Source organism: Athene noctua, chromosome 2 (genome assembly GCF_965140245.1).
Source record: "Athene noctua chromosome 2, bAthNoc1.hap1.1, whole genome shotgun sequence".
NCBI classification, from domain to species: domain Eukaryota; kingdom Metazoa; phylum Chordata; class Aves; order Strigiformes; family Strigidae; genus Athene; species Athene noctua.
In genome coordinates, this window is record NC_134038.1 from 96,784,254 (window position 1) to 96,810,491 (window position 26,238).

Below are 26,238 nucleotides of genomic sequence, written 5' to 3' on the forward strand. Positions count from 1 at the left end.
ATGCAGCTCGCGCAGCAGGAACAGACACCGGGAAGGGGGCAGGAGTGTGGCCTGGTGCACTGTAGACTCTGATGGTTGTATTTTGGACTTGATGCCTTGTGTAGCTGAGTTGGATAAATGCTTCACCTGCTTCTGGGCAGGCAGAGAAACTGTCTGTCCCTTCTCTTATACCCTCATGTTCGTTTTCACTTCAAGCTGTAAGCACTGATCAGTGGAAAGTTAACTCCTTATTTCAGAACAGCTGGGATAGTATTAGCAAGCAGCAGTATTTCCTTTTAGTATGCTTAGAGGACTCTGAAAACAAGCAAAAATGAGACTAAGAGCTGCCTTTTTATGTAAAAAAACCTAGTCATTTAATCATTTCAAAATTACTCTCTACAAGACAGCAAACTATAATACAGGCTTGCAATGAAGGTTCTCCTTTTGAGAGCTTAAACTAACATAACCACTAAGCTTCAAAATACGTTTTCACTTTCTAAGAGTATACAGTGAGAAAAATGGACACGGAAATCCAAAAGAGTCTCAAACACCCCACTAGTACAAAACAGGTTAAACATGGACTGCTTGTCAGCAACCGGTTATTGGCTAAGATAGTGTAACTGTCCTTTCTGGGTGTTACGCCAGAGTCAAGCCCTGGAGCAGATTCTGGGCCAGCTGAGGTTGTGCTGGCTCCTTCTGTGCTTCCAGAAACATTCTGTAGGCTCTGGAAGCAATGTTATGGTAGCTGAAAGCAGTCTTCACTGTGAGACAATACATTAAGGCTGCAAGACTTCATATACTGCTGAAATGGTTTTGTTCCCTAAGACAACAAATCCCATTTCCATAAGGCACGTGTTCAGATACAAACTGGGAAAGTGAGAAATTAGGCAGAAGTGCCTGTTTTCTAGGTACTGCTGGTCTCACAACTGCATATTTACCAGTGTTCTGCTTGCTGATCCAAACACTCTGACCACACCAATATGGGACCACCCTGAATTATCCAAGGGCAGTACTGCTCCTGCTTTAAGAATGCCAGAATCACCTGGAATTTACCCAAGCTACTGCTTGCTTTACAGCATGGCTTTTAGTCTGAGGGCCACAGGCAAAGGGTGTTCTGTGACTTACTTTTAGAGGGTTCACAAAAGCAGTGAAGACAAATAAGCTTCTACATCTTTTGGAGCAGACAGCATACATTACATTTCTAAAGGAGTCTACCACTCTGCTAACAATTTTTAAGGGTCTCAATTGAAAATTACTGGGCAGGACTATGTGTATGGAAAGGCCTTGTTAAAACAGGAGGTCATTTTTGGCAACAGTGTAGTGCAGAAAGACCAGCACCTATGCAACAGAATTTGGAAAAAAGCCCAATAGTTAAATGAAAGTCAGAACTGAAGTAGATGCAATTAATTCCCAACAATACGTCCTAGAAAAATAAGTGCTACTTCTTCATTAAACCATGTATATGCTATAGAGATGTTTAAATATCTGTTATTTCAAATTAAGCTGTTTTCTTTCCATGCAAATTATGATTTGTACGTTAATCCCTCTGGAAGGGACTGATCTTTTGAGATGTTGCTCATCTGCATCCTCAGTGATGAGCCCGGTGGATCCTGGGATGCTCTCAGGATAACTCAGAGTCCATGAACAACAAGGCTTTCGAGCCTGACTGTTTAACTTAATTGCCAAAGCAAGGACATACAAGGTAAACATGTATGAATTTACATCGCTGGGAATCCATCCACGTTTTGAAATCCCATGATGCACAATTAGAAACAGCAAAATTTGAATGCCAGAAGATATTAAATATATACGCCTCTGCCCTCCTCCTCCGAAGGTCTGTTTCTTGCACGGCCTAAGAATGCTTTTCTCCCAAATGCTGTACACTTTCCTTGATGTGTTGCTTGTTGCAGTTGCACATACATGCTAGTCAGAATGATCAAATGCTGTACATAACAAAGTAACATCAAGAGGAGAGTTAAATTTCATGGAATTAACCTATAGAAAGTAATTTCTAAGAAGGGAATGGAGTTCTATGAGAACCATTACACTTGCTTCATGGATTGCTACAAGTAGGTTTCACAACCAAGTCCATGTGCCAAAATCCAGATGGAATGAAAATCAAGATGGAGTGCAGCATCCAGTTAACAAATATACTGAGGAAACAGGCAGTATATAAAAAATATATGCACTGTTTACCTGACGCGTAATTTTTAAGGTGCTTAATTGATGTTTTAGGGAATGTAGCAATATATACATATACGCAGTGTATACAACTCTAAATGTGTATTAGAAATATAATACAGAACCACATATATTCCCAGATCCCTGATTTCATTAGATTCTCTAATGCATAAGTATGTATTTAAAAGATTTCATAAAAAAATCTAAAAAAAATAAATGGTAACATTTACAAAACAATAGCTCCAGTTCGTTTGCTTTTCTGTTTTGCTGCTCGTGGATTGGATTCCAGCAGGTTTCATAAGGATGCCATCTGGACCAGTGAGAGTTTGAACAACTGTGCGTGACGTGACAGCTCCGTTACCCGGTCCACCATCTTCTGCAGGGCCGCTGTGTTGGGGTAATGCAAGGCAGCCATCTTGGTAGCCAGAACAACACTCTTCAGCAGTTCACACAACTGGTTGCTGGAGTTCATCATTTTGTTGCGTATGTCCTGAGTCGTCACTTGCCTCGTGAGCGTGTCCCCGATGAAGACAAGTTTGTGAGCGCTCAAAATGACAAATTTGCTGTGAGCCACAAAGATCCGGGGGGGCTGAGAAGTGTTGACGCAACTGAAAAAAGCATCAATGGCGTTTAGGAGGGAGTTGAAGTGAGTCTCGCATTGGTCAGAATAGAATAAAAGCAGCTGGCTGTCACGGGAGGTGGCAGTGCTGTTTGCAGTCTGGAGAGCTTGAGGTGGCTTCCATTTTGAGATATCATTCTCTACTGGCTTTGTGATCTCTTGCTCCAGACGTTGAAACTGATTGATCTGAAAGACAAAAAGGCTCTCTTCAAAGAATATTCTCATAAGACGTTATGTATTGCAACTTCACCTTATGCCTCAGGACACTCCCGGGTATCCTAGATTGACCTCGTGCTAAAGAAAAAGTAGTATATATGTTTTTTCTAAGATCTTTTATTCTAGAGAGTGAGGGGTAATCAAGTACTTTGGTTACCATAAATCCAAATACGCAGAGTTCAGAAGAGAAAAACATCTAAAGTACTTTATTTGCTTTTTTTTAAAAAAAAAAAAAATAGACTCCTGAATTTACAGACTGTTGCTCATTTGGAATACTCTGAAATGTCAAGTGAGAGAGATGGATCCAAGTGGCAATGACTCCTACACAATCTTTAAAAAGCTGCCATCTCTGTGGGATTTTGAGATGACAAACCTTTAACTCTCACCTCCACATTGCTTGTACAATTTTCTGCCATACAATGCAGCAACAACATATTGAAGAATTAATACGGGGCCAAAGTGAGAGCCTTCTACCTTGTACGACCTACTTTTTTAGCATTCTAAGTGATGTTAAGCACAGTATGTAAGTTGACGGTATTGACGTTTGCTGATGTCCAAGTGGCACATGTATTCAGTGCAGTCAAGTAATTAAGGCACTGGGCTGTAGGTCAGGAAAGCCAAGTTGTCCAGCTGGCTTTGTGACTGACCCACTGTGAGATGATGCAGAGGTCTGTTTCTCCTCTGTCGTAAACTTCTGGTGATAGAGACTGCTTTTTATTATATGTATGCACTGGGCCCACCACAATGGTGCATGGTATAAAAAAATAATTAGTTTCTTCAACTGAGATGCTTGGAAATTGTTTTCAAGGGAAAGGCTTATTCCTGCCACAAGAGATGTAGTTTTAAACACTGAGAGCTGTGGCTGTGCTTCCACTCAGTTACGAAGTGGCAACAAGGAAATGAACAGGGCAGAGAGGCTAATCTTCAGAATAGCTACTCTGCAGGAAACACTTAAGATTTCTTTGGCATAAGCAATCACTGACACATATGCACAGGGCCAGGAAGGTGCTAAAATCCTGATGCTCACCATTTCCCATTTGGAACGTCACAGTGCCTGTCCTTTACTTTGCCTTGATAAATCCATTAATGGTGGAGCCTGATGGGCACAAATCCCCCTTGGAAAGAAACTAACCTAGAGCTGCTGTTTAGCCAAGACCTCAAACCTGCCATCTTCACCATCTAGCACCTGGGACTTTCCAACTGTGTGTGCTGGTACTGGGGCACACCTCACAGCCATGATGCTAGCAGCTGCACACTGCTAAGGGAGGGGCCCCTCCTGCTTTATTTGACTAGTGCTCCCTGTGTGCAAGGAACACTGCATTTCAACGTGATTATTGCACCTGAGTGAACATACCTGATGGTGCTCTAGCTCCAGTTTGCTCTGCTTGATGATATTTTCTTTTTCTAGCAGCTCCTTCTGTTGTCTTTCAAACTCTTCTTTCCCCTGTTTTGTATAACATAAGACACTGTGTTAAATCAAAACCACTCCTGAGCTAAATGACAACTTGTAGGTCAAATAACATGCTTCTTTATATTGGCTTTTTCACTTTTTCACTAATAGTGCACCACTAAGAGCATAGAGAAGAAAAGGACAGTGTGGCAGAGCAAAAGGCTATTGTTATTATGTATATAACAGTCCTATTTGAGAGGAAGTAATCACCCTGGTGAAATTACTCCTGAATACGGTATGAGTGTGACAGTCCAATCGCTACGTTCCTGCAAACAGCTTCTGCAAAAACCACAGACAGCTCTTACTTGGCCTTGTGCAGAACAAGGTTTACTTACCTGCAGGTGAACATAATCGTAGTCATCCATCCAGCTCTTTTCTGAGCTCTCACTGGTGGTACTGTGAGGGTGCTGACCTTTACTCAGGAGCGGAGGAAGGGAACTGCAGTGGTTCTGTGCTTTTTCTCCGTGACGCTGCATATGAGGGTTGTCATATACATAGTCAGGAGCATTCATGATACTCTCTGGTACGGTTTTGAAACGTGAGCTGCTCAACGTCTGTTTGAAGAGCACCTCTGCATTGACACTGATGGTAGTGGTCAGTTGCTTGGCATCGTCCGGGACTGTCCTTGCCACCATAACAAACCGATCCAGGTCATCACACTTGTTCTGCAGTCTGTTGACAGCTAGAACGTTCAAAGACCAGTTGTAGCTGTTCAAGTCGTGACTGGTTTGGGTAAGGATCTGGTAAGAGTCCTCCAGCCTTTGCACCTCTCTCTTCATTTTGTTAAGGAGGCTGAACTCGGGAAGGCAGGAAGCATTGGCTGCTGATCCTTTTGCAAACTGGAGGTACTCCAGCAGCGACTGCTCTACCTTATCCACAGCTGTGTGAATTTCATTGATGTGTTTCTCCATATATCCATAAGACCGCCAGTCTGCTGTAATGAAGGCCATGAGGTTATTAACAGCCATTTCCACCATCTGCTGGAGGTGATAAAGCCTCTCTATAGCAGTGTCTGGATCAAGGATTAGTCTTTTGTCCTGTGCAGTTGATGCTGAGAAAGAAGAGTCTTTGGATGTTGTTGAAGACGTGGACATGTTACTCCTTGTGCTTCCTGTGCTGGAGAAAGACAACCTATTTATCCCATCAGTCACATCCTGTAAGCCTTTAGTGTCTTGGAGGACTGGTGGTGGCACATCATATACACCTTCTCTTCCTTCTGGCATGAGACTTTCACTGAGTCCTGTCTGTTGTCCTGGGAATGCAATTCCCCTTGGGGTATCATAAACATCTTTCTGAGGTGCAATTTGCTGTCCAAGAAAATGGTTTTGATGGTTCATAGGGATGTCATAAACATTCTGTTTCTGTGGCGCTCCATCTGGCAATAGGAGGCTCTCAGGAGAAAATTTATTAAGTTCTTTCCCAGTTGCTTTGGTGATGGGAGGAGGTATATCATATACTCCTTCTGGTCTTACACTGTGGCCCACTGCAGATGAAAAATCCTGCAAATTTTCCCTCAGGCCTGTATCATCTCGGCATGCAGATGGAGGTGTAGCATAGACCTGAATCACAGAAAGCAAACCATGAAACCTTTGGCTAGAATAGCAAAATATTTTCCATCTTTCATATGGCCTATGAAATGCTGGGATGGCAGATCTATCATTGACTTTCCTGGAGTCAGCTACTTATTCTGAGTTTGACTGAGCATCAGTTTTAATATCTCATTTTTTAACATTCATCTTCATGCAGGTTCTGATAAGTAGCAAAATTTTAAAAGGCAGCATGCTGACACAATATAATGTAGGTCTAATTATCAATTCACACTCCATAACGTTAATAATTTCGATGCAGTGCTTCACTTTATAGTTTTAACAGTTTAAAAATCTAAGGAAATCTTTAAAGTACTGAATCTCCTTTTTCTTCACGATCACAGATGAACGGTTGTTTAAACATGTCTTTGGTCAAACATAAAAATCTTGTCAAAACAGTGTAATGCTTACCCCTTTGGCAGGTGGTATGTCATAGACTCCTAAAGCTTTTGCTTCTCCCATGGGAACTGGAAGTGCAGGCCCCTTAACCGATGTGGGGGGAATGTCATATATCTAAAGAAAGAATACACTGGTTACAGAAACAGGTCACCTCAGGGAAGTTCTGATCTCAGATGAGTTTTCTTGTTTCCATGTCTCCTCTCAATCAGCCTGAAGATAATCAGAGCTCTTCAACTTCATTTTATATTGGAGAGCCGCCTGGATTTACCTGGCATTTCGGACAGGTAGGAGGAAATGCACTTTGCTAGGTCCCCTCTGGGCAACTGTGTGAACAACAGGCTGGAGAGATGAAGTCACAGCTGACTTTTATCCTGAGAGTTAAATCAAGGCCAGTCTATTACAGATACCTATTGGGGTCAACAGGGGAGCAGTATATTTGTGTGACCAGAAGTGATCATACCCTTACTGATAGAGATTAGAGGGGTTGAGGAATAAGCTTGTACTAGTACACACTAAACTCTCTGAAATTAAGGCTGCCCCTGTCAGCATCGCCTATCTGCTTTATCAGGTGCAAGCGTGAGCTGTCCTACTAGCAGAGAGGACAGCTGTCAGATGTTTCAAGAGTTCCATGCGGTGGCAGGTCCTACGTTACAGTGGGTTCCGCGTGTGATCTGAGGCCACTGTCTGAATGTCTCTTAAGCCAGACTTGGCAACAGATCCAGCCATTCGGTGTCAGTCTGTGTTATGTACTGGTGGGCTTCAAGGCTGTTCCCTAGAGAGCCATGGTGAGATGCAGGGTTGTTGAGTTACAGGTCCTGCAAGCATCCACTCCAGATGTCTGTGGTCTTGGGGATTGAATGCTAAGGGTGTTCCCCAGAACAAAGACATATTTCAAGTTCAGTGACATGGTGCAGTAGATATGTGGTGAAAACAACTCCCTGCATAGTAGCTGTTCATCTAGGCGATAATTTTACCCTGAGTGAATTACTGTCAACTATGCAACAACAAAGTAAGGGGAAAATAAATTGTTCCCAGGCAGCAAGTTTATTCTGTTTAGATATACTCTTTGATCAAAACACAGAAAACAAATAGGACTTCTACGTTTGGTGTGCTGCCAACTCTTAGTCAACATCAAATACAACTTTGAAATACTTCTGTGCTCTGTGAATAAGCCACAGCATCTAATTAAAACATATTTTCTCTCCGAAATGAGAGAACTTGATTTGCTCCTAAACTCCTGGTAGAAATTCATCACCTTTTGTGCCCTATCAATGCTGCTGGCAGTTTTATTGGTACCTACCCCTTGGAGAGGGCGAACAGGGGGGATATCGTAGGTATCCTTCTGGTATTTGGAAGGGAATTCATAAACATAACCTTGTCCTGACCTGACTGGAGTTATTACCTGTGGGATAAAAGAAAAAGAGAAAACATAAGTCTCTGAGGATTTTGGCATGTTCTCTCTGTAACTGCACAGGGTATAAACAATCCAGTACTACTAACATTCACACTTTATGTGGCAATGTTAGTAACACAAATCTGCATATACTTCTGACAGTTGAACATTGCAAAATGACTGTTAGTAGTTACAAATGCACCATCTTTTCCTTCCCAGACCAGTTCCGACACAGCTGCTTGCTAGTGCTACGGTGTCTTCTGTTTGTCAAGCACAGATTCCCCAGCAGGTCTAAGAGAGCTTGGTCCCTTCTTCTCATTGAGCACCCATTAGCACAGACTACATGAGGCGATGGTTACACCACCCACTCACTGAGATCAGGGCTACGTACATGCTGATCCTGCTGAGGTGTTGAGTGTCCCCACTTACTGACAGAGGGTCAAAATACAACGTTTGGGCTCCGGAAGCCTACCTCTTTGCTCCTGAGGGTATTTCTCACCTACTCCAGCAGGATGTCGTGCTTTACTGTGCTCCACAGCACAACATCCTGGATAACTGCGTGTGAGCTGTGGCTTTGGAAACTCTTTACATGGAAAGGCCATGCTTAAACCTTCCAAAGGGGGACATTCAATTTTGCTGTGTCTGTTTGGTTTGTCTATATTAGCAGCTAAGAGATAGGAAATGTTAAGCCATTCTTGAAGTACATAATGCAAGAACAGCCTCTGAAAGAAAAATCTTACAATTTACATTTTTTGTCATTTTCTAAACCATTAACTACCATAATGACTTCAAATAAAATCTGGCGAAAAATAAATACCTTATGTCTTGGACAGCATCTCCACGGCAGAATTTCAGTACAGCATGGTGTAAAAAAATGTTACCTAACCCCACAAAAGAGCTGGGTTTATAGTGGAAATGCTGACATCTTAACCTCTGCTGGTGCTATTTAGATCAAAAAATATAAATACTGTAACCCAAAGGCATAAAATGGCAAATTACATAGGCCCATGTAAGATGTGGCTTTTTACTCAGCTGGGAAGAATTCTGTACCACAGTTACCTAACTGTCTTTAGAAATGTATGCAAGACATAGAATAGAGTTTCTGCTCAAATGCTCCTTAAAGATCCTTTAACAGTTTTTGGTGTAAGGAATCCTAGCATCCTGGCCAGATTTCACCACGAGTTCTGCTTGACTGAGGTCTGCTGGACAAGTCCCTGATGCTAACCTGCTACCCCCTCTCTGCTATGTTAACACCACAGCCTTTTCTTCTTTCTACCCAAGTATTGCTGTGTAATCTCTGGCCCTGTACCACATAACAATCACTGGATTTTCCCCCTGAGGTGACTGCCATACCAGCATACAGAACAGGTCTGATTCAATGTCAGTAGCCCAAGGCCTGGTAGCACTGGCCACTGCACTGCCTGCCTGTGTCTTCGGTGAGGGAGGAACATCCTTGCCTGGCAGGAGGGGAAGACAGCAGCTTTTGTAGCTGGTTTTCCTTGAATTAGCATCAGAGGACAGGAACTGGAAGCAATACGGTCTCCAGAGTGCTGGGTCAGTTTGCTACCTATGAGAGAAGCTGAACTCCATATGGGGTTTATTTTATTTATTTTTCACCTATTAAAGGCTTACATACATAAGAGTTCTTTTAAAAGAATCTAAAAATTTAGTGAATTTAGGACAGACCATTCCTCTCTCACAGTCACCTACTGCACTGTAAAAGGTACCTGCAGACAAAACTTTCCAGAAAGTTCTCCCTTAAGTTACTGGAAACTTTCCATAATGGATCACTCCAAACATTATCCCTCCCAGGCCACTCTCATGTAATACTGGGATTATTTTGTTTGCCTGAGAAACTTCTAACTTGTACCAACACCACTTCTTCATGCCTTTTGTGACAGTGTGAGCTAGTGATCAGACCAGCACAGTTCACTGTATATTTTTTGCAGGTTTTTCTTTTTTCTTCAGTTGGGTGCTGCTAGTCAAACGCTTTCCACCCAAGTCAGAAACAGAAGGATTTGGTTTTAAGAAATGTTTACTCAGAAGTTCCTTCCAGGGGCTCCAAAATTACAACCGTGGCATTGCTTCAATAATGAGTCATTGGGTGTTTAAAAATGATCCCCCAGGAGAACAGACAATGCTAAAAAGTAAAAACAAAAGTAAAAATGATCCCCCAGGAGAACAGACAATGCTAAACAGTAAAAACAAAGGGCTGTTTCCCGGGCAGCCCATCTCCATGAAGGCATTAGGCTGCTTGCTAATATGCCGGGAAACTGCTTGACCATCCCAGAGAAAAAAACAGACTGTTCACGACAGGTGACCAGAGGCCCCCCACCAGCCCTAGAAGCGGGGAGAACTGGTGCACCACTGCAGTTTGGCTCTGCTCTACCTGCTCACCATGGCCCAGTCAGACAAGGTGGGAGACAGGCTGCGTCAGGCTCAAAAAACCCTTGCTCAGTCGTGGTCTACTCCAGAAGCTGAACTCTATCCTAAATCCAGGGCAGGAGTAAGATCAGGATTTGACCAGATCTCTAGGACTCAGATATCTGTTGCTTCCACAGTCCTGCCCATGGAGGCAATGTATGTCACCTCTGGTAGAAGCTTTATGGCACCTCAGTTCTCCAAGGTTTGCACAGCACTTCGGAGAAGCACTTTTACACAGGCTCACAATAACTGTCCTTACCCATCTCATGCCTAAACTCATTCAGGATACAAGACACCATCACTCTCTCCTTGCTCCATTAGAGAATTAACTTCCATGAGCAAACGCAAAGTCACAGGTCTCTAATATAAATATATATATATATATAAAAAGAGGGAGTTGAGCACAGGTAATAAGGCACAGAATCATAGGTTAGACAAGACCTTTAAGATCACAGAGTACAACCGTAAACCTAACACTGCCAAGTCCACCACTAAATCATGTCCCTAAGCATGCACAATCAAACCACTTACTCTTGTTGTTAGAAGTAAACATGACACTTTGTTTGTGTAGAAAGAAGCCTTGGTGGCAGAGCAGATGATATCCTTACACCGTGGAGCCTGTAACACAACTGGAGGAGAAGCTGTGCTCATGCCCAGTATTTACAGAAAGATTCTCCCTCACTCTGCATACAGGAATATCATGCAGTTACAGTTATTCTTGTAGTTCATCTTGAGAGGCCTTTCCCATTTTTCAAAAAAGGTTGACATACCAGATGCTATATGAAAGGTTTACAGTCCTACAGGGCTGTTGCTTTTATTTACTGTGCTGTGATACAATCGTAAATAACTACAATAAAGCTAGACTGGCCAGATAAAGGAAGCCAGTTTCACTCAGAGCTGCAGGACCTTCTTTATCATTGTATCTTGACACTTTCGCTCTTTCCCAGGCTTGACTAACAGGAAGTTAATGACCAAGCAGAGTCACTACTTTATCTGGGTGAAACAAACCCCTGCTCTGGGTGCTTCCAGCTGTTGTCAAAGGAGGCGAGAGGTTAAAATGTGAAGTGTCTGATTCTAGGTATTCATCAGTACAGCCTGCCTACATGGGTGACTGCAGACAGAAGACCCGAGCTGTCTGCAAGGCTGTGCTTAGTAGTGCACTCTGCTTAAGGTGGCATTTATTTTCCAAATAAAAATGCAGACATAAAAAGGCTTTTATGTCTGCTCCTTTTCAGGCATCTGAAAAAGCCATACAAAAGACAGAAAACAGGACTTTAAGAAACCCAGCAGCACCCAAGGTTTGTTGATAACATGAAAGACAACTTTCTTCTCATTGTGACTCAGGTGTATTTTCCTGCGTGAAGATTATTATCCAGCAACAACACGTTTTGAGTGATTTAATGACAAAATCCTCTACAAATGCTGATCTGGTCTGCACTGAGTACAAGAACATTTACTGTTGTACCTTCACTTGCTCTTCCCTTCCAACACTTTTCATAAGGTTAAACGTGCCTCTGGACTGCCTGTTTCTAGTTATTTCAGAACAGAAGCAGCTCATCCCCAAAACACATCTTGAGTGAACATTTTGTAACAGTAATTAAAAGAAAACCCATGCTACCTGCCAAAGTGAAAATGTGGAACATCTGTCCCCAAGACATGACCTCACATGGGAAGCCAGGCCATGTAGTCACACTGCTTCTTCTGTAGGAGGAAGAGGGAGGTAGCTGGTAGGTGAAGTAAGAAAGGTACCAAACCTAGTGTTTTCAGAAGTAACTTTTGATTTTGGGTATTCATCCATAAATAAATTAAATTAACTTGCTGCTTCTGAACAGGATGCTCAGCCCTTTCAACACATTGTTGAAGCATTTTTTATGGATTTGAATGTTCAGTGGCAGTTTAGTTTTGTAGATGGATTTCAGAAGAAAGGAGGTGGATACTAAAGAAAAGTTCTCCTTCTTCCACTTCTGGAACAGGAATAGCAGCCCCATCTGGTACTTGGGAATTTATTTCCTAACAAATGTCACTAAACTTCAGACCTCATGAGGATTCTTCTTCCTTTTACCTCTTCTCTTTTAAGAACGCCTGTGGTCATCCAAGTTTAAATAATCCTGCATTTCAAACCAGCAATTTTCCTTGTTTACATGTTAAAGGGAACAGATGGTGTTCCCACAAACTATCTAGCCCAACATTCTCAAAACACTGTTAACCACTTAATCCATGCAGAGCAACTAAGGGGGACCAGGTCTGGGTCTGGTGAAACATGTAATGAGCCTACTTCAAACTTTCAATACTGCAAAACAAAGAGAATTGAACAGAAAGTTTGTTCTGTTCTTGCTGAAGACCAAGCTCTTCTAAAAGTAATTACTTGGGACTTTTCCATGCCAATGGCGTGTTCATAACCAAGAAAAAGAGCTGAATGTGCATGTACTTTGCAAAATATCCAGTCCTGTGGTTCATTAAATCCTTCTTCCTTAAATATAAGGAAAAAACCTCCCTTCTATTTCTTACAGGATTAAAATGGACATTAGGCTGCAATAGAGAACATTCCTAACTAAGGCAGCAACAAGACAGTTTTCATGCTTATAGCAGATGCAAAATACTGTAGTTTACATTGTTTAACAAGGTCAAAGAGCAAATAAACCTACTGAAGCCAACAGAATTACTCTGAATTTATAGCAGCACTGTGGAGGGCGGAATTCAGCCTGTTCCCATGATCAGCAATGCTTGATATGCAGAAAGATGGGAAACAAGTTTACCAGGTGAGAGAACCGAAGCAGAGGTATGTTGCACCTTTGCAACACCTCGTCCCAGCCAAACCATGGGCAGACAGGGGAGCTGAAAAGGGCAGCTTGCTATTCGCAGCATGGCCTCTTAACCCCAAGACCCTACTGACTGCTTTTAAAATAGATCAGTGCTTTTTGGAGGTGGAAAATAGAGTCACGTGACATAAATTTTTTATGTTTATTTTCAATCTGGATGAAGAATTGTATTAAAATATATTTCCTCCCATAATGCTCTCTTCACCCCATGGCTAACTCTCAGCAGTGGATGAGCTCCTGCCATCAACTGCTGCTAATCTCACCTGTCAGTCCTGTGTCTATTAAAATCAGCTGTAGCTCACCCTGGGAAGAGTCCTGCTCTGGAGGAAGCCAAGTGGTGGTGTGTAAAATGAGGCTGTGATAAAGCTTGGATAAGGGAAAAATGAATCAAAATGTAAGTAAAGGAAAAAGAACAAATTTCTCTTTTAAAGTATTTCTGTAAATATAATACAAAACTCTTAGTTGTTGAAATTCTGTTCCTAATATCCTAGGCAGATATACAGTAGCTACCTGTGCTTCCTTAGGCTTGTAAGGAGAATGAAATAGCTAAAGAGAAAATCGGGAAATTTTAAGAGAGAGAGAATTAAGGGGAAAATAACCTAGTCCTATGGAAGGCAGTGGCAGGAGCCATTGAACGATGCTGGATCAGGCAGTGAGCCGCCTCTTGGCCCTTTATGTTTTGCTGTACGTACTTAGGCAGCTAGGTGTGTTTCCTTACATGTTTTTTCTTGTGAAAGGTTCTGTGGCTAAGTTGAACTGCAAGAAGGTTGTGTTAAAGAATAGAGTCTCTAAGGTAATCTGGGTATTTGGAAGAACTTGGCTAGCTGGTCAAAACTCTGTCCTTTTTTGCAGAAAGTACATAGTTTCCTCTCCTGTCTTCTGCAAGCTGCATCAAGATTTCCAGTGACTGATAATGAATTTCCTGACAGTAATACCTATTGTATCATTTGGTATTGTCTGCTGTAAAAAAAAAAAAAAAAGTTTTTATGAAGCAGTAGCCTTGGCTTACTATTTGCTATATACTATGACATACAATGTGTTTCCCAGCTTCCCAGCTGCTGGTGAGTAAAAATTGGGATTTCATTCTCCCATGTGCTAAGGATACCAGTTCTTATAAATATTTATGTTTTTTTAAGTTGCTATAGGTTTTAGGATTATGGAATCATAACTCTTTAACCTAAATAATGTATGAACATTAGACTACTATAAAATGCTCTAGTTGAGTATTTTCTGCCAAGACTGAACTGTTGGAGAGCTTTTGATCAAGGCTCGCAAGCTGAAAGTGGGGAGGAAACCTATAGAGGTGTGTGTTCTAATGCACCAGGCTTACAGCTGCAACTCTGAATTGTTTCTAGTGCTGTGAGTCCAGACATTTTTGCAAGGCAAGAGGAAATCAACAGAAATTACTGTATTCTTTTTCCTGGGCTGAGTTATCAGCTCTACTGCATGGCGGAAAGAAATGTGGTAGCAACACACATAGTGACACCGCCACTTGTCTTTGATCGGGTGTTCCCCAGTGAATTTTCTGAGAAGTAAGATTCAAGATGTGTGAAGATAAGGATATGTGAAAAATGCTACCCTGATAGAGAAGTGATTCACAGTTCTTGATGTTTCCATCTTCAAAATACCTGCTTATTCTGTGCTTTATGTCTGTATGTTCCCAAGACTTTCACATACATATGAAGATCTGCTTTCCTGATGTAACTGTACATGCTCTCAGGGTTAAAGCATGTCCAGATGCCGCTGATTCATGGTGCATTGAATTAAAAATGCTTAACTTTGCAGGCTCAGGGATTTAAACAAACTTTTAAATGTGTGTGTCTGAAGTGCCTCACCAGTAGATGCCCAATCTTAAAATGCCCTCGTGGTATTGTAATACAAATAGCAACAAGTAACGAAAATGGGTGTTATACTTTTCTCCTTTTGAGACCATATTTCAACCAGATTTATGCAAGTTTTGGGTTGTGAGTCTTGAAGATGTACAGCAGAAGTTATGAAATCAATTTAAAATTTATTCAGTTTTATATTTTTCCTAAATCTAAAGTGCAGGTTTATTGTCTTTCCAAACAACTTTTTTTGGGGGGGTTAAATCTATGGTGTTACATAAATGACCTAAGCTCCAAATAATATAAGGTGACGGGGTTGTATTAAGTGTAATGGAATGGTGCTGAGTTGCGTAAGCTGTAGTTTTGGATTATGGTGTTTAATTTTTGTTTGCTGCTGGCGTTCACGATCACAAACTACATGCAGATACAAAGGTCCATCTCTCTACAGATCTTACAAATGAACAGTACAAGGCACAATAAACCTCAACAACTTTGCCACTGACAAAATTTTCCTGGGTTTATTCTTTTCTTTTAATGATGCTTTCGTGACCTGATCTTGCTCTTGCTCACATCAGCTCTAGGGCTTTCTGCCAGTTGTGTTATGAGGAACATTTCTGCTTGCTTCAGTGGAACAGACTTGGTGCTGGCTGGCCTTGAATTGCAAGGCTGACTGAAAGGGGTATTTCCTAGGTTCTGGTGGAGTCATTCTTGCTTATAAAATGTGATTAAAAAGAGTCAAGCCAACATTTCTGAGGATGTCCCATTATTTTTGAGAGGAAAAGGAGGGATGAACAAAACATACCTGTTATTATTAAATTATCAGCACTTTTAAGAGAAGTGTGAAAGAGGATACTTGTCCAATACTCTTAGTGCAAGTTTTGCTAGTGCCATCCCCATGACAATTAGTCATTTTTAGACAGACAGTGACATCACCATTTATGCATGTGTTGGCCAACAGGGCTAATGAGCTGACATGTTACAGTACTGATGATAGAACAGGCATGAACTCTGAAACAAACGTGTGTGGATGGATCTTAGGGAGAAACAAAATCCCCAAATTTTTGTGTGATAAGCTCTTCTGGTAGAGAAATATATTTATCTGATAAAGCATTCTCTGGAAACCCATGATTAAGTTTGAGCTGGAGTTTTAATTCATGAGAAGTGTGTGGTGAAACTCAGCACCTCAGTGTTTTTGTATCTTGCCCATGATAAATACTTAAAGCAGCGTCTTCCTTTTGGCCATCCCATTCTGTCTAGTCTTCCCACTTTAAAAAGGTTGCTCTGTGAAGAACCATTTGGCAAACATGTCCTTGTTTTCTATGCTGGTAATACTACGCCTGCCTTGTCTCAAAGATGGAAGCCTAAACTTAGGGCAGGTTTGGCAGAGAAGAGGAAATAAAGAAAAAGGATGGGAAGATGAGGTGCTGGGACAGGTAGGGCAGAGAGTGGTCTTGCTGTTGTGAATGACATCAAAGCCTAAAGGCTCGCAAACAAGTTTGGTTCAGTCCAATAACTAATTTTAATTCTTTTGAGGAGCTTCATCTTATTTCTGTTATTTCTTCCCTCCTACATTTAATTCTTAGATGGAAAGTTTGCAGGGGGGAAGGGTGGGGAAGCTTCATACAGCAATTGTTGAAGTAGGGTATTTCCACGACTTCTTGTTTTCCTTCAAATATTTTCTTTCTTCCTTTAAGACATTTCTCAGAACAGATTATTCCTTTTCAACAGTTTCAGTTTTGGTGAATTGGCATTTCCAAGTAGGCAAAAAAATGGTTGAGATTAAGCATTGCCAAAGAGTTTCAATTCCATGAGAGTGCTCTTGGAGGTGCACTTGGGCAGAAAAAATGGAAGTGCCCCTGAAACATTTAGGTTGGGAACCATGTTGCTCTGAGAGAAGTAGGCAACGAATACCTTCCATCAGGAAGAAGCTTCATTTAATTTGATTTGCAGAGGGTCTCTGCCTCACAAGCTATATTCTGGCTCCATTTTTGTATGGGTTTATCAAGCCAGCTGTACAGGTAAGTGTTCCTATTAAGTGGTGTTTGGATTAGCATAGCTTGCTTTGGCAAGTTTATGGAAGGCACCTTTTAAACTGATACTAACTCCATCCTTAATTGTTTGCTGTATCTATATAATAATTATACCAGACCTCAGTCACGACTGATATGCACATAAAAAAGTAGTGATGATAAGACCCAATGGGAATATGTTGGTGTCTTTTAAGGATTAGGGATGGACTGTTTTATGGAAGGTTTCTTTCTCCTAAGAACTTGAATTTCACTGATTCTATTCTAACAATCTGTTTGGGGAAAAAGCTTAATTTAGATTCTCTCTTTAAAAAGAACTGATGTAATATTACCATGGCTATTCAAAAAAAGAAAAATTGAAACATTTCATGCCAGACACGTGGGATGATGATATTCTGATGCTAATTAGTCTTCATTCAAAATAAAATATCTACAAAATCATAGAATACCTGCAAAGCCTTTAGATTTCAACAGAACTGTTTTATGCCTGTCTACAATCAGTCTTCATCTATCCATTTCCTATCTCCAGAAACCATATTTCCTCCTGATAAAATTCACTTTCTGAATAGTTGGTTTTCTACTCGTGTTTCTGTAAAATGCTCCACTGCTGTACTTAGGTTTTAGTACTTACAGGGAAATTTAGATTACTCATTAGCGTTCTGTTAGTGTGCTTTTAGATGTAACCAAAGGTCTGGTTAGGTTTCTAACTACCAAGAAAGAACCCACAAGCTTTCATTATTATTTTTACTATTATTCTTTATTTAGCTAAGGCTTGATCCTACACTTGTGCCTGTGCAGGCATATTTGTGTCCCTGGGGACCTCAGTTGGATGAGATTGCAGGACTGGCCTTTTTTCTGATACTACGGGGGAAAAAATGCGTGCCTCTGGTCTACAAATAGAGCTGATTAAAAAGAGCCCTGTGCTTAGGAAGAAACAGGGAGTAATGTTGAGCTCATATTTGCTCAGCCTAATAAAATGCAGTCTTTTTCTCAAAATACTTCTCTACAAATCACATCAGTGACTAACTACTGCTTACTTTGACTCGTGGATGAGGGTTTATTCACTCAGCGGTTTTCATGGAGACCACTGAGGATAGATTAACTGCACAGGCTTTTTATCAGTAAAATGCCTTTCTCCTATTAATGTCACATGGAAAGTTACAAGTGAAACTCCTGAGTCTAAGGAAAAGGCTGTGTGCTGTTTCACCACTGAGCTGGCATTTAATCTGAGAGAATTTCATCCTTTAGAGTGCACTTTGTGAAACAGAGCTCCAAGTGTTGAGGTATGTGCTACCATTCCTGCTGCACTCGGCAAATTTGCTGTGTGTTCAGCACTTTTTAGCACTCAAACAACATTTTGTTACAAAGGATACAAATCCACAAAGTAGAATTTGTAATGTGAAAGCAGAATAGGGACTATAAAATGATTGTTTGGGACACTTAAGTGAACCACACTGCAGGAAGCTGTGGTATTTCAGTCTTGAGGGTAAATGGGGACATTATTCTATCTTGGAATGTAAATACATTTTGCCAACAAACTACAAAATACTAGATATGCTTCTATTATTTTTGATATCTACCACACAACTCTTTACTATGCTTAGTGTATGTATCTTCTTACATCATAAATGTGAAAATAGGCAAGTAATAATATGAAGGCAGGCTTATTTCTGGAACAAATGTTATATGCAGCCATTTGTTTCCTACCAGTTAAGACAGTGCTTGTTTAATTGGAAGGAAAAACGTCATACCATGGCTAACTGGCTTCTGCTACTGAAGTCTGTGCCAGAACTGTCAGGGTGGTGCTGCTTGTGGGGTGGCGTTTCCATTTTCTCATGGATTCAACCAATGTGACTCTAACATAAATAAAGACCAGGGAAAAAAGGTTCCCTTAGCTGTGGTTTAAGCAAACCTCCCGCTGAAGGCAGTGAACTCTTGAAAAAGGTGGAGATTTCAGGATGGCAGGGTGTGAAACCCTTGATCTGTCAAGGGCATGTTTATACTTGGAAATAAGCCAGGGATGTCCATTTGTGAATATGAGTTCCTTCCCTATTCCGCTTTATCCACTTCTAAAAGGTGGATAAATCTGAGTATTTCCTGAACTATAAAGTTCTAGTTCAAACAGACCAACAAACAGAAAAGCTGACTGTGTTCCAAGTTGGCATTAATGTCTATTTGCCCAAGTTAGTCCATGCCTTGTGGGAGCTGTAGTTCAGGGCTGGTAAGCCCTCCAGTGCAGCCTCTTCCCTAGTTCAACAGCTGTGGTGCATCAGCCTCATATTCTGTTTTGTGCTGATTTCCCTTGATCAAAGGTTCTCCTGAATGCTACTGGTTCCTACAGAAAGCTTTCAGAATTTGTCAAAACTGTTTTCTAACAAGGGAATGTTTCCCTTAAATTTTTTGGCCTATACTGTTTTCAGGATGGCAGGGACAGCACAACGGATCAGTTGGGGGAAACGCTGAACCAGAAAAAGTGTTTAAATTAGTGGTGACTTTTTTTACATGTAGTTTTCCCTAGTTTAAGGCTCATGTGTGAACTAATGATTAATCACTTATGCAAAAGAGACTTTGTGCTTTGACAGCACCGTTCCCAAAGGATGTTCACAAAGCAGAATGAGTTCCCTTATAATTACCCTACATATTTAGCAGATGAGACTGCTGAGGTGCAAAAACACCACTCCAGACTATGTAGAAGTCTGTGGCAAGGATAAAACCCAGGTTTCCTGAGTGCCAGAGTTGTTTGAAGGTTCCTTCTCTTTCCTGATTGCAGCAAGAGAGAGTAAGTTTGAAATCAGAGCACAGAAAGGATAAATAAATTCTAAGATACAGCTTTCATATCATTATGCTTCTTCAGACACTCTTCACACTTCGGGGTGTTACGGTTTCCTGACTAAACTTGCAGTGCAGCTATAAAAGCCTGGGGCTAACCAAAGCTAATTTTAAACCATCCCTCATTATCTCTGTCATTTGTAGGGTGAGTTTTAGAAGGTGGTATTTTTATTTGATAGAAGAAGCCGATACAGCTCTGTTGTCAACAACTACCTTGGACAGAATCATTCATCATTATAATTACCTGCCTCAGGACTCTTTTTTGACTTGCTTTGACTTTCTGGATAACGAGATGCGCGTTACCTCAGCACAGCTTTGTAACAAGCGGGCTGTTGATTTACTGTTGCTTGAGGCTAGACAATTCCTGCCTGACAGCAGTTCCTAAGCTTTGCCTATAAAACTTGCATGGCAGCCAAACCACACATTTACACAAAGAAAAGAGGCAAACGTGCAAAGAAATGGATAGGATAGAAACTGCTGCTGGTCCTGCTTAGAGTGGCGTCTAGAGGATACGGCTTTCTCTAGCTACTGCTACTGGAAGGGAGAAGGCTTACATACAGGATGGCCTCATAGCAAAACCCTTTAGCATCCTTAAAACTGCCAAAATGCACAGCTTGCTAACCAGCTGTTTCTGCTGCTGGAAGAAGGCAGAGTGGCTCAATTAAGCCATTGGGGCAGGTGTCACAAGCCTGAGAAGAGATTCATCATTTCGGAAGTCAAGGCAAAGATTCCCAAAATCAAATCTTCAGGATTTACAGTGTTCCTTAATACTAAGGATTGGTTTTACTGATACCTAGAGGAGGATTTGGAGGACAGACCGTTTCCTCAGACAAAGGAGACAAGTGCTGAAGTGCTTCCCCTTAATTAGGCTTTTCTTTCACAGAAACATTGGCAGATAGTTGCAGCTGTAGCAGTAAAAAGCAATTTTGCAAACTTAGCATGATGAAGGATAGAGTACGTTTTACCTGACTCCCTTACTAATAACTCTACAGTTCTCCCTAGCCTACTACCATAGTTTCAATCCCAATGAGCTCTTTTCAGTGTAGAATTGAGCAATTCCAAGGCACTAGACACTGCCTCTGATCAAAGCAGGACGCTGCCATGAGGTTTGCCACCTAGCAAGCCTGCTGCTAACACACAGTGAATCCTGAGACTCGGGGCTCTTGGGCTAAATCTAATTTAAAGTAAAGACTAAAGCGATCCTCTCCTAAGTAACAAGAATTGGCTACTGCTAAGCAGGTTGGTAGCTACTTTGAGGGTAAAATGCTTTACAAAGGGGGGTGGGGTGAGGGGTGTAGTTTATTCTACAGTTGGGTTTTAAGCAAAATAGCTGACCTTTCATAGTTGCAAGGAAGTAAATGAAACCAGTTATAAGACAGCCAAATAAATGCTCTTAATTACCCAAAGAAGGTGACTTGAATTCAGAAAAATATATATTCAAGCTTGCTGAAAAATTTCTAGGCAGAGACTTGGAAAAAACGGGTGCTTTAGTGACTCTGATTTTTGGATCTCAACAATAAGTTTGCATGTAAATTAAAACAGAGATTTCAGTTTCTCAGTGTATCTAGGATCTTACACAGTCCCTGCAGCAACCAGGTTTATGCACAGTGTCCTGTTAATTTCAGTGGAGCCAGAGAGAGTGGGGGGGAAGGGAGAAGAGACTTCACGTGCAGTTGGAGAATTTCTTCCTTTCAGGCTTACACTGCGCAGAGTACACACAGGCTTGCTTGCCTTATGCTAAGTAAACTATGCTAATGGTCATTTAGGCAGGTTAGGTTCTAAAATTAAAGTACATAGCACTTATTCCAAGCTAGTATCTTGGGCTTCCCAACAGACTTCAGTGCAGCTCTGCAGTATCTCCTGAGGCCCAAGCTGGCTAGCTGAGGCATCTCTGCACCATGATGTAATGTTTAATGCAGACACGTACTAAAATGTGATCTCTTCTGTGCTGTCCCATGAATAGGCTGTTTACCCTCTAAGGTAGTGAACACCTGGTATCCAGAGGCTACTGTGGGTGAGTAAACTATACTGCCCCAGAAAAAGATTTTACTATATTTAGCCTACAGGGAATGGAGAAAAGGGCAGAAAAGATGTTAGACTTTTCAAGAAAACCCACAAAATTGCTACAGCAAAGCTTCTATCTCTACCTGTGCAGCTTTCTCACTTTATCTTCCTGTGCACCATACAAAGCAGAAGTGTGGAAAAGCTGAGAAAACAAACCTCTTTATAACTTGACTTGGAATTATATCACAGATCTTTCTTTTGCTCAGAGGAAAAATAAATTAATTTATGCTTATCAAGTAAAATGAAATTGTAACAAGGAAATAAAAGCATTAGAAGATGTCTTCCAAAGGCCTGATTAAAAAAAGGCTGAGTTGGGGGTGAGGCAGGGGAAAAACCTGAAACAGATTCTCTTGCCAATCTAAACTAGAAGATGAAAGTTTAAACCAGTCAGCAACTTCCTGACAGAGACAACATCTGCTCACATAACTTGGATATAAATACTGTACTTCAAGCTCTAAAGGTAAGGAGGATGCTAATAGCTGGAGCTGCTGAGCTGAGAATAGAGGGACTGTAGGAACCTTTTTGGCTTGTCAGTAAGGAATCTGGAAGGCCAGGAGAATCTCCTTCCTCCCTCAGGTACCTTCCTTAACACTTTTCAGCCACCGAGGCACTGTGTGCCACTGAGATATGAAGGAGGTACCCTGTGAAGGTAAAATGAGGGAGTGACAGGAGATTGGGGAGAGCCTGAGAGGGACAGCAGGAATAAGGGGGGACCCACATAATGCAATGTCTCTCACTGGAGCCTTGGGAGCTCTCAGCTGGTGCCGTAATGGCTGCATCATGGAGCTGTTGCAGCTCCCACTTTCAATCAAGAAATTTACATGTAGATAACTATCAAGTGCACCCTTACAAACTTTAGGCTTGGTCTTAAAACATTCCTCATTATCATCATCCTCTTGCTCCCTCGCTCTTCCAAGTACGGCCCTTGTAACATCAATCATTGCTTTCTCTTTGTAGTTTAGACCCACTGGGACTTCTCCAGCAAGGCAGTACATCATTTTTAATTAAATGAAAATTACTTGGGCAGATGATGTAACTGTTTATTAATTTGTGGGAGAGTTAATCTTCCTGCAGCAACTCTTTTGAGCATATAATGCAAGAGCACCAGAGGCCAGATGTGCTTCGGCCTCCCTGGAGAGCCTGTGAGGACACAGGATCACATACTTCCCTTCACCTTTAGCAGCTGTGGTAGCACAGCTCCAAAATGCTCTACTGTGCAAATTAAGCAAGCCATTAAGTGGGCCTTTCTTCTTCTCTCGCAGCAGTAACGTTACTGCTGTAACTTCATACAGTTTTTATTTATATATATATATATATATATATATATATATACACTTATCCTTATCCTTCCTATGTCGTAAGTCCACAGGCTATTACTAGACATTAACCACTTCATCGATGGTCAGCACAAGTGACCTGATTTGCAGCTATGAGAGAAAAGTAAATGCACACACCTTGTTAGTCAGAGCTGGACCGTCAATACATCTCTGTGTGGAGGGTGGCACCTGGTAAATATCTTGTCCCACTACACCATGACCAGTGGGTATTTGGTAAATTCCCTGATTCAGATGGGAAGGTGGCACTTGGTAGACAGGGTCCCGTGCTGAGGCATGTGAGCTTGGCATTTGGTACATCTTTTGCTGGTTGAAGGATTGATGCATCAATCCTGAATTGGACATATCCTGGCCAGGACTGTCCTGTACCACTGGACCTATGAGGAGTTTCACACGGTTGCCTGGAACGATGCCTTGACGGCCGTGTAAGGAGCAGAGCCACCATCCTTCAAGACCTTCAGTGTTCTGTTCTATCACTGTCAAAATGTCTCCTTTGCGGAAGGCCAACTCTTCTGCACATTCAGGTATGTTATCATAGAGGGCTCTTGCCATAAGATTCTGTGGAGAAAGAAGGGTAAGAAAACCAAATAAGCTAGAGGTTTGGGGTTTTTTTAAAAAACTTCAAGCATATTCTAGGTGGAGAAAAATAAGAACTGAATTTGTAAGTGTGCAGGAAATCAAAATAACATGGAAAATAATACATCACAAGACTCCTCTGTCCCGAGTTGGAGAAATGAGAGGTTTATGCATTAGCAACACAGCTAATGAGAACTTTCCTAGTAATACTAGGTCAGATAGAAACGCTTTATATGGTCTGTTCACCCAAACAGACAGGAAGTCAGGAGAATTCTGCTCTTGACACTGAGATGCTCTTCCTGTGAATGGGGGCTTGTACCTTCATCTCTTGACACTGACTTCCCTCTAAACATGCTACAGCTAGCTAGCTGATATTTAAAATAAAGCTTGAACAAGACTCTCAGGGACTTAATCCAGAGCAGTTGTTTCCAAACATTTGACATTTGCAGGGTCCCGAAAGACTTTCCACTAGAGGTGCAGATCCTATTAGCGTAAAGACAGTGGGCTGACTTTTCTTAGCTGTCACCTGCAAGCTCCTTAAAGTCTAGGATCTGTAGAACACCTGGTGAGAAAAACTGGTCTAAAATACAAGCTGACAAAATGTCACAGTTTTTGAACCACAATGCTCACATTGGTATGTAGCTCTATGCCTTCTCATTCTTTCTGTAACCTTCCTTGGTGGCACAGCACTAGCTTAATCAGGTAAAAAGCCTCCTCCAGCCACTGCCTCAAAACCACCACCAAAAAAAACCTCAAAGGACAAGGTTCTTCAGAGTCTCACTCTCTGTAGAAAGATCTTAAAAAATAATGTGCCTACTGAATCCAGCTGGAGTTGTGCCTTTGCTGTGGGGAAAGCTGTATCACTCTGTGTGGGCCTGTCCGTATGTCAAAGAGCGTTAAGAATTTAAGTACCAAATGTTACCATAGAGTGCATCTATGTGTAACTTGGGAGGAGTCTAAGGACAGCCAAGAGGTGTCTTTGACCTGTGTCAACATAGTTTAAGCATGCTTAAATGCATTTTAGTGAATTATGTCAAAGCGGAGCAGTAACGTTAACATAGGGAACTTCACACAAGTCTACTCCTGAGTGTTTGCCTAGTGTTTCAGGCAAGTTTTGCAGCTTGCCCTGACCTCCGTTCTGTCGTGGCTATGCTATCAGCAGTATCTCTTCTAAGTTCTATGCCAACTCTGAGTCAATGCGAGATTGCGGTCCATGAGGTACAGATGTGTTACTAACAAGTGCCGCTTCCTCTCACGGAATGCATTAGCTCCCCTCCCTCTTTCTTTGCAGGCTGGTATGGCACATCCAGTTCTGAATAACTGGCCAAGCTTAGGCATTCAATGGAAAGTAGGCAGGCTGTCTGTACTGACATTCTTGGATGCCTTGCAAAGGCCGAGTACATTTAATTTCTTGGCTCTGGTGACATTTCCAAATGCGTTGGCAACAACTACTCCATACTTGCTTGGTTTTTGGTGAATGCTGTCAGCATTGACTGTTATAAACTAATTGTAAGCACTTGAATAAATATAGAGAGCTCTGGATCTGGAGTGTTCTAGCTAAGTATTTAGATGCAGTACGTGAACTGAAATGGTGCTAATCCTATGTAAGATAGGATATGCAGCTGTCTTGAAGATTTATCTTCCCTCTGTTAAAGATATAGTGTCAAGTACAGTTTAGTGGGTTTATCTGTCATGTTTATCCTCCTTGGATGTCTCAAAACTTTTTTCTTATCCCACACTTGTTATATATTTTCCCATCGACAAGGACTGATGTTTTCCCATTATCTCTATACTTCAAGACAGCAGACTTCAATTTGACCTTGTTCAGTTCAACTTTTCTTAAGTGTAGCATATGGGCAGGAGGTTGTATGAAGGGCTGAGACGTGGATGGAGAAAGGGTCAACTCAGATGTCACATAAAAGGTAGATGAACATGCTTTTCCCAAGACATGTAGTGTTGAAATGGGGTGCATGAGGTCAGTTTTAGCTACTCTGAATGGGGAACCAGCTTTCAAATGTGAGTAACACTGGCTTTGCCTTTCATCAGCATCATTAGTGAGGTCAGTATAAATTAAGCTTTGGCTTGGAAAAGCAGGACTGCCATTCTGAACTCCCATGTGAACAGCGGCACTGGGACCCACCACTCTGTTGGATGTCTACTCAGCTCATCAGTCAGCAACACTAAGAAATGCAAATAGAGATAAAGCAGGGAGCAATTTTGTCCATGCCTTGTCAGAACTGTAAAACTGTTCTTCAGCATGGTCAAAACCAGTGGTCTCTTCTTGAACACTACATCTATGGTCTTGTGTTGCTGCTGCTCAGCTGAGTCCACGGAGCTCAGAAAAGAAAGTTCTTGCCTAGTCTGAATATTCAAGTTAATATCTTTTTTTTATATACCTTTCTAATGTGTCTTTCACATGAGAAATCTATGAATGTGACTAGCTCAGCCTGTCCAACTGACTATTTAAAGGAGACTTTAGCAGAGACTGTTGTATAAAGAGGGGGGAAGATTACAGG

General features: G+C 41.5%; 1 protein-coding gene across 1 annotated transcript in view; it reads right to left on the reverse strand.

The window, feature by feature from the left end:
- Window positions 1-351: 351 nt before the first annotated feature.
- Window positions 352-26,238, reverse strand: part of NEDD9 (neural precursor cell expressed, developmentally down-regulated 9) — a 39,848-nt gene continuing 13,961 nt past the window's right edge. Inside the window, exons 2-7 of the mRNA XM_074899675.1 lie at window positions 23,267-23,704; window positions 7,731-7,832; window positions 6,443-6,544; window positions 4,781-6,004; window positions 4,350-4,439; window positions 352-2,965 (exon numbers count right to left, since the gene is read on the reverse strand). Of these exons, the coding sequence (XP_074755776.1) occupies window positions 2,456-2,965; window positions 4,350-4,439; window positions 4,781-6,004; window positions 6,443-6,544; window positions 7,731-7,832; window positions 23,267-23,704 (2,466 nt within the window). The 3' untranslated portion in view covers window positions 352-2,455. The remainder of the gene's footprint in view (window positions 2,966-4,349; window positions 4,440-4,780; window positions 6,005-6,442; window positions 6,545-7,730; window positions 7,833-23,266; window positions 23,705-26,238) is intronic.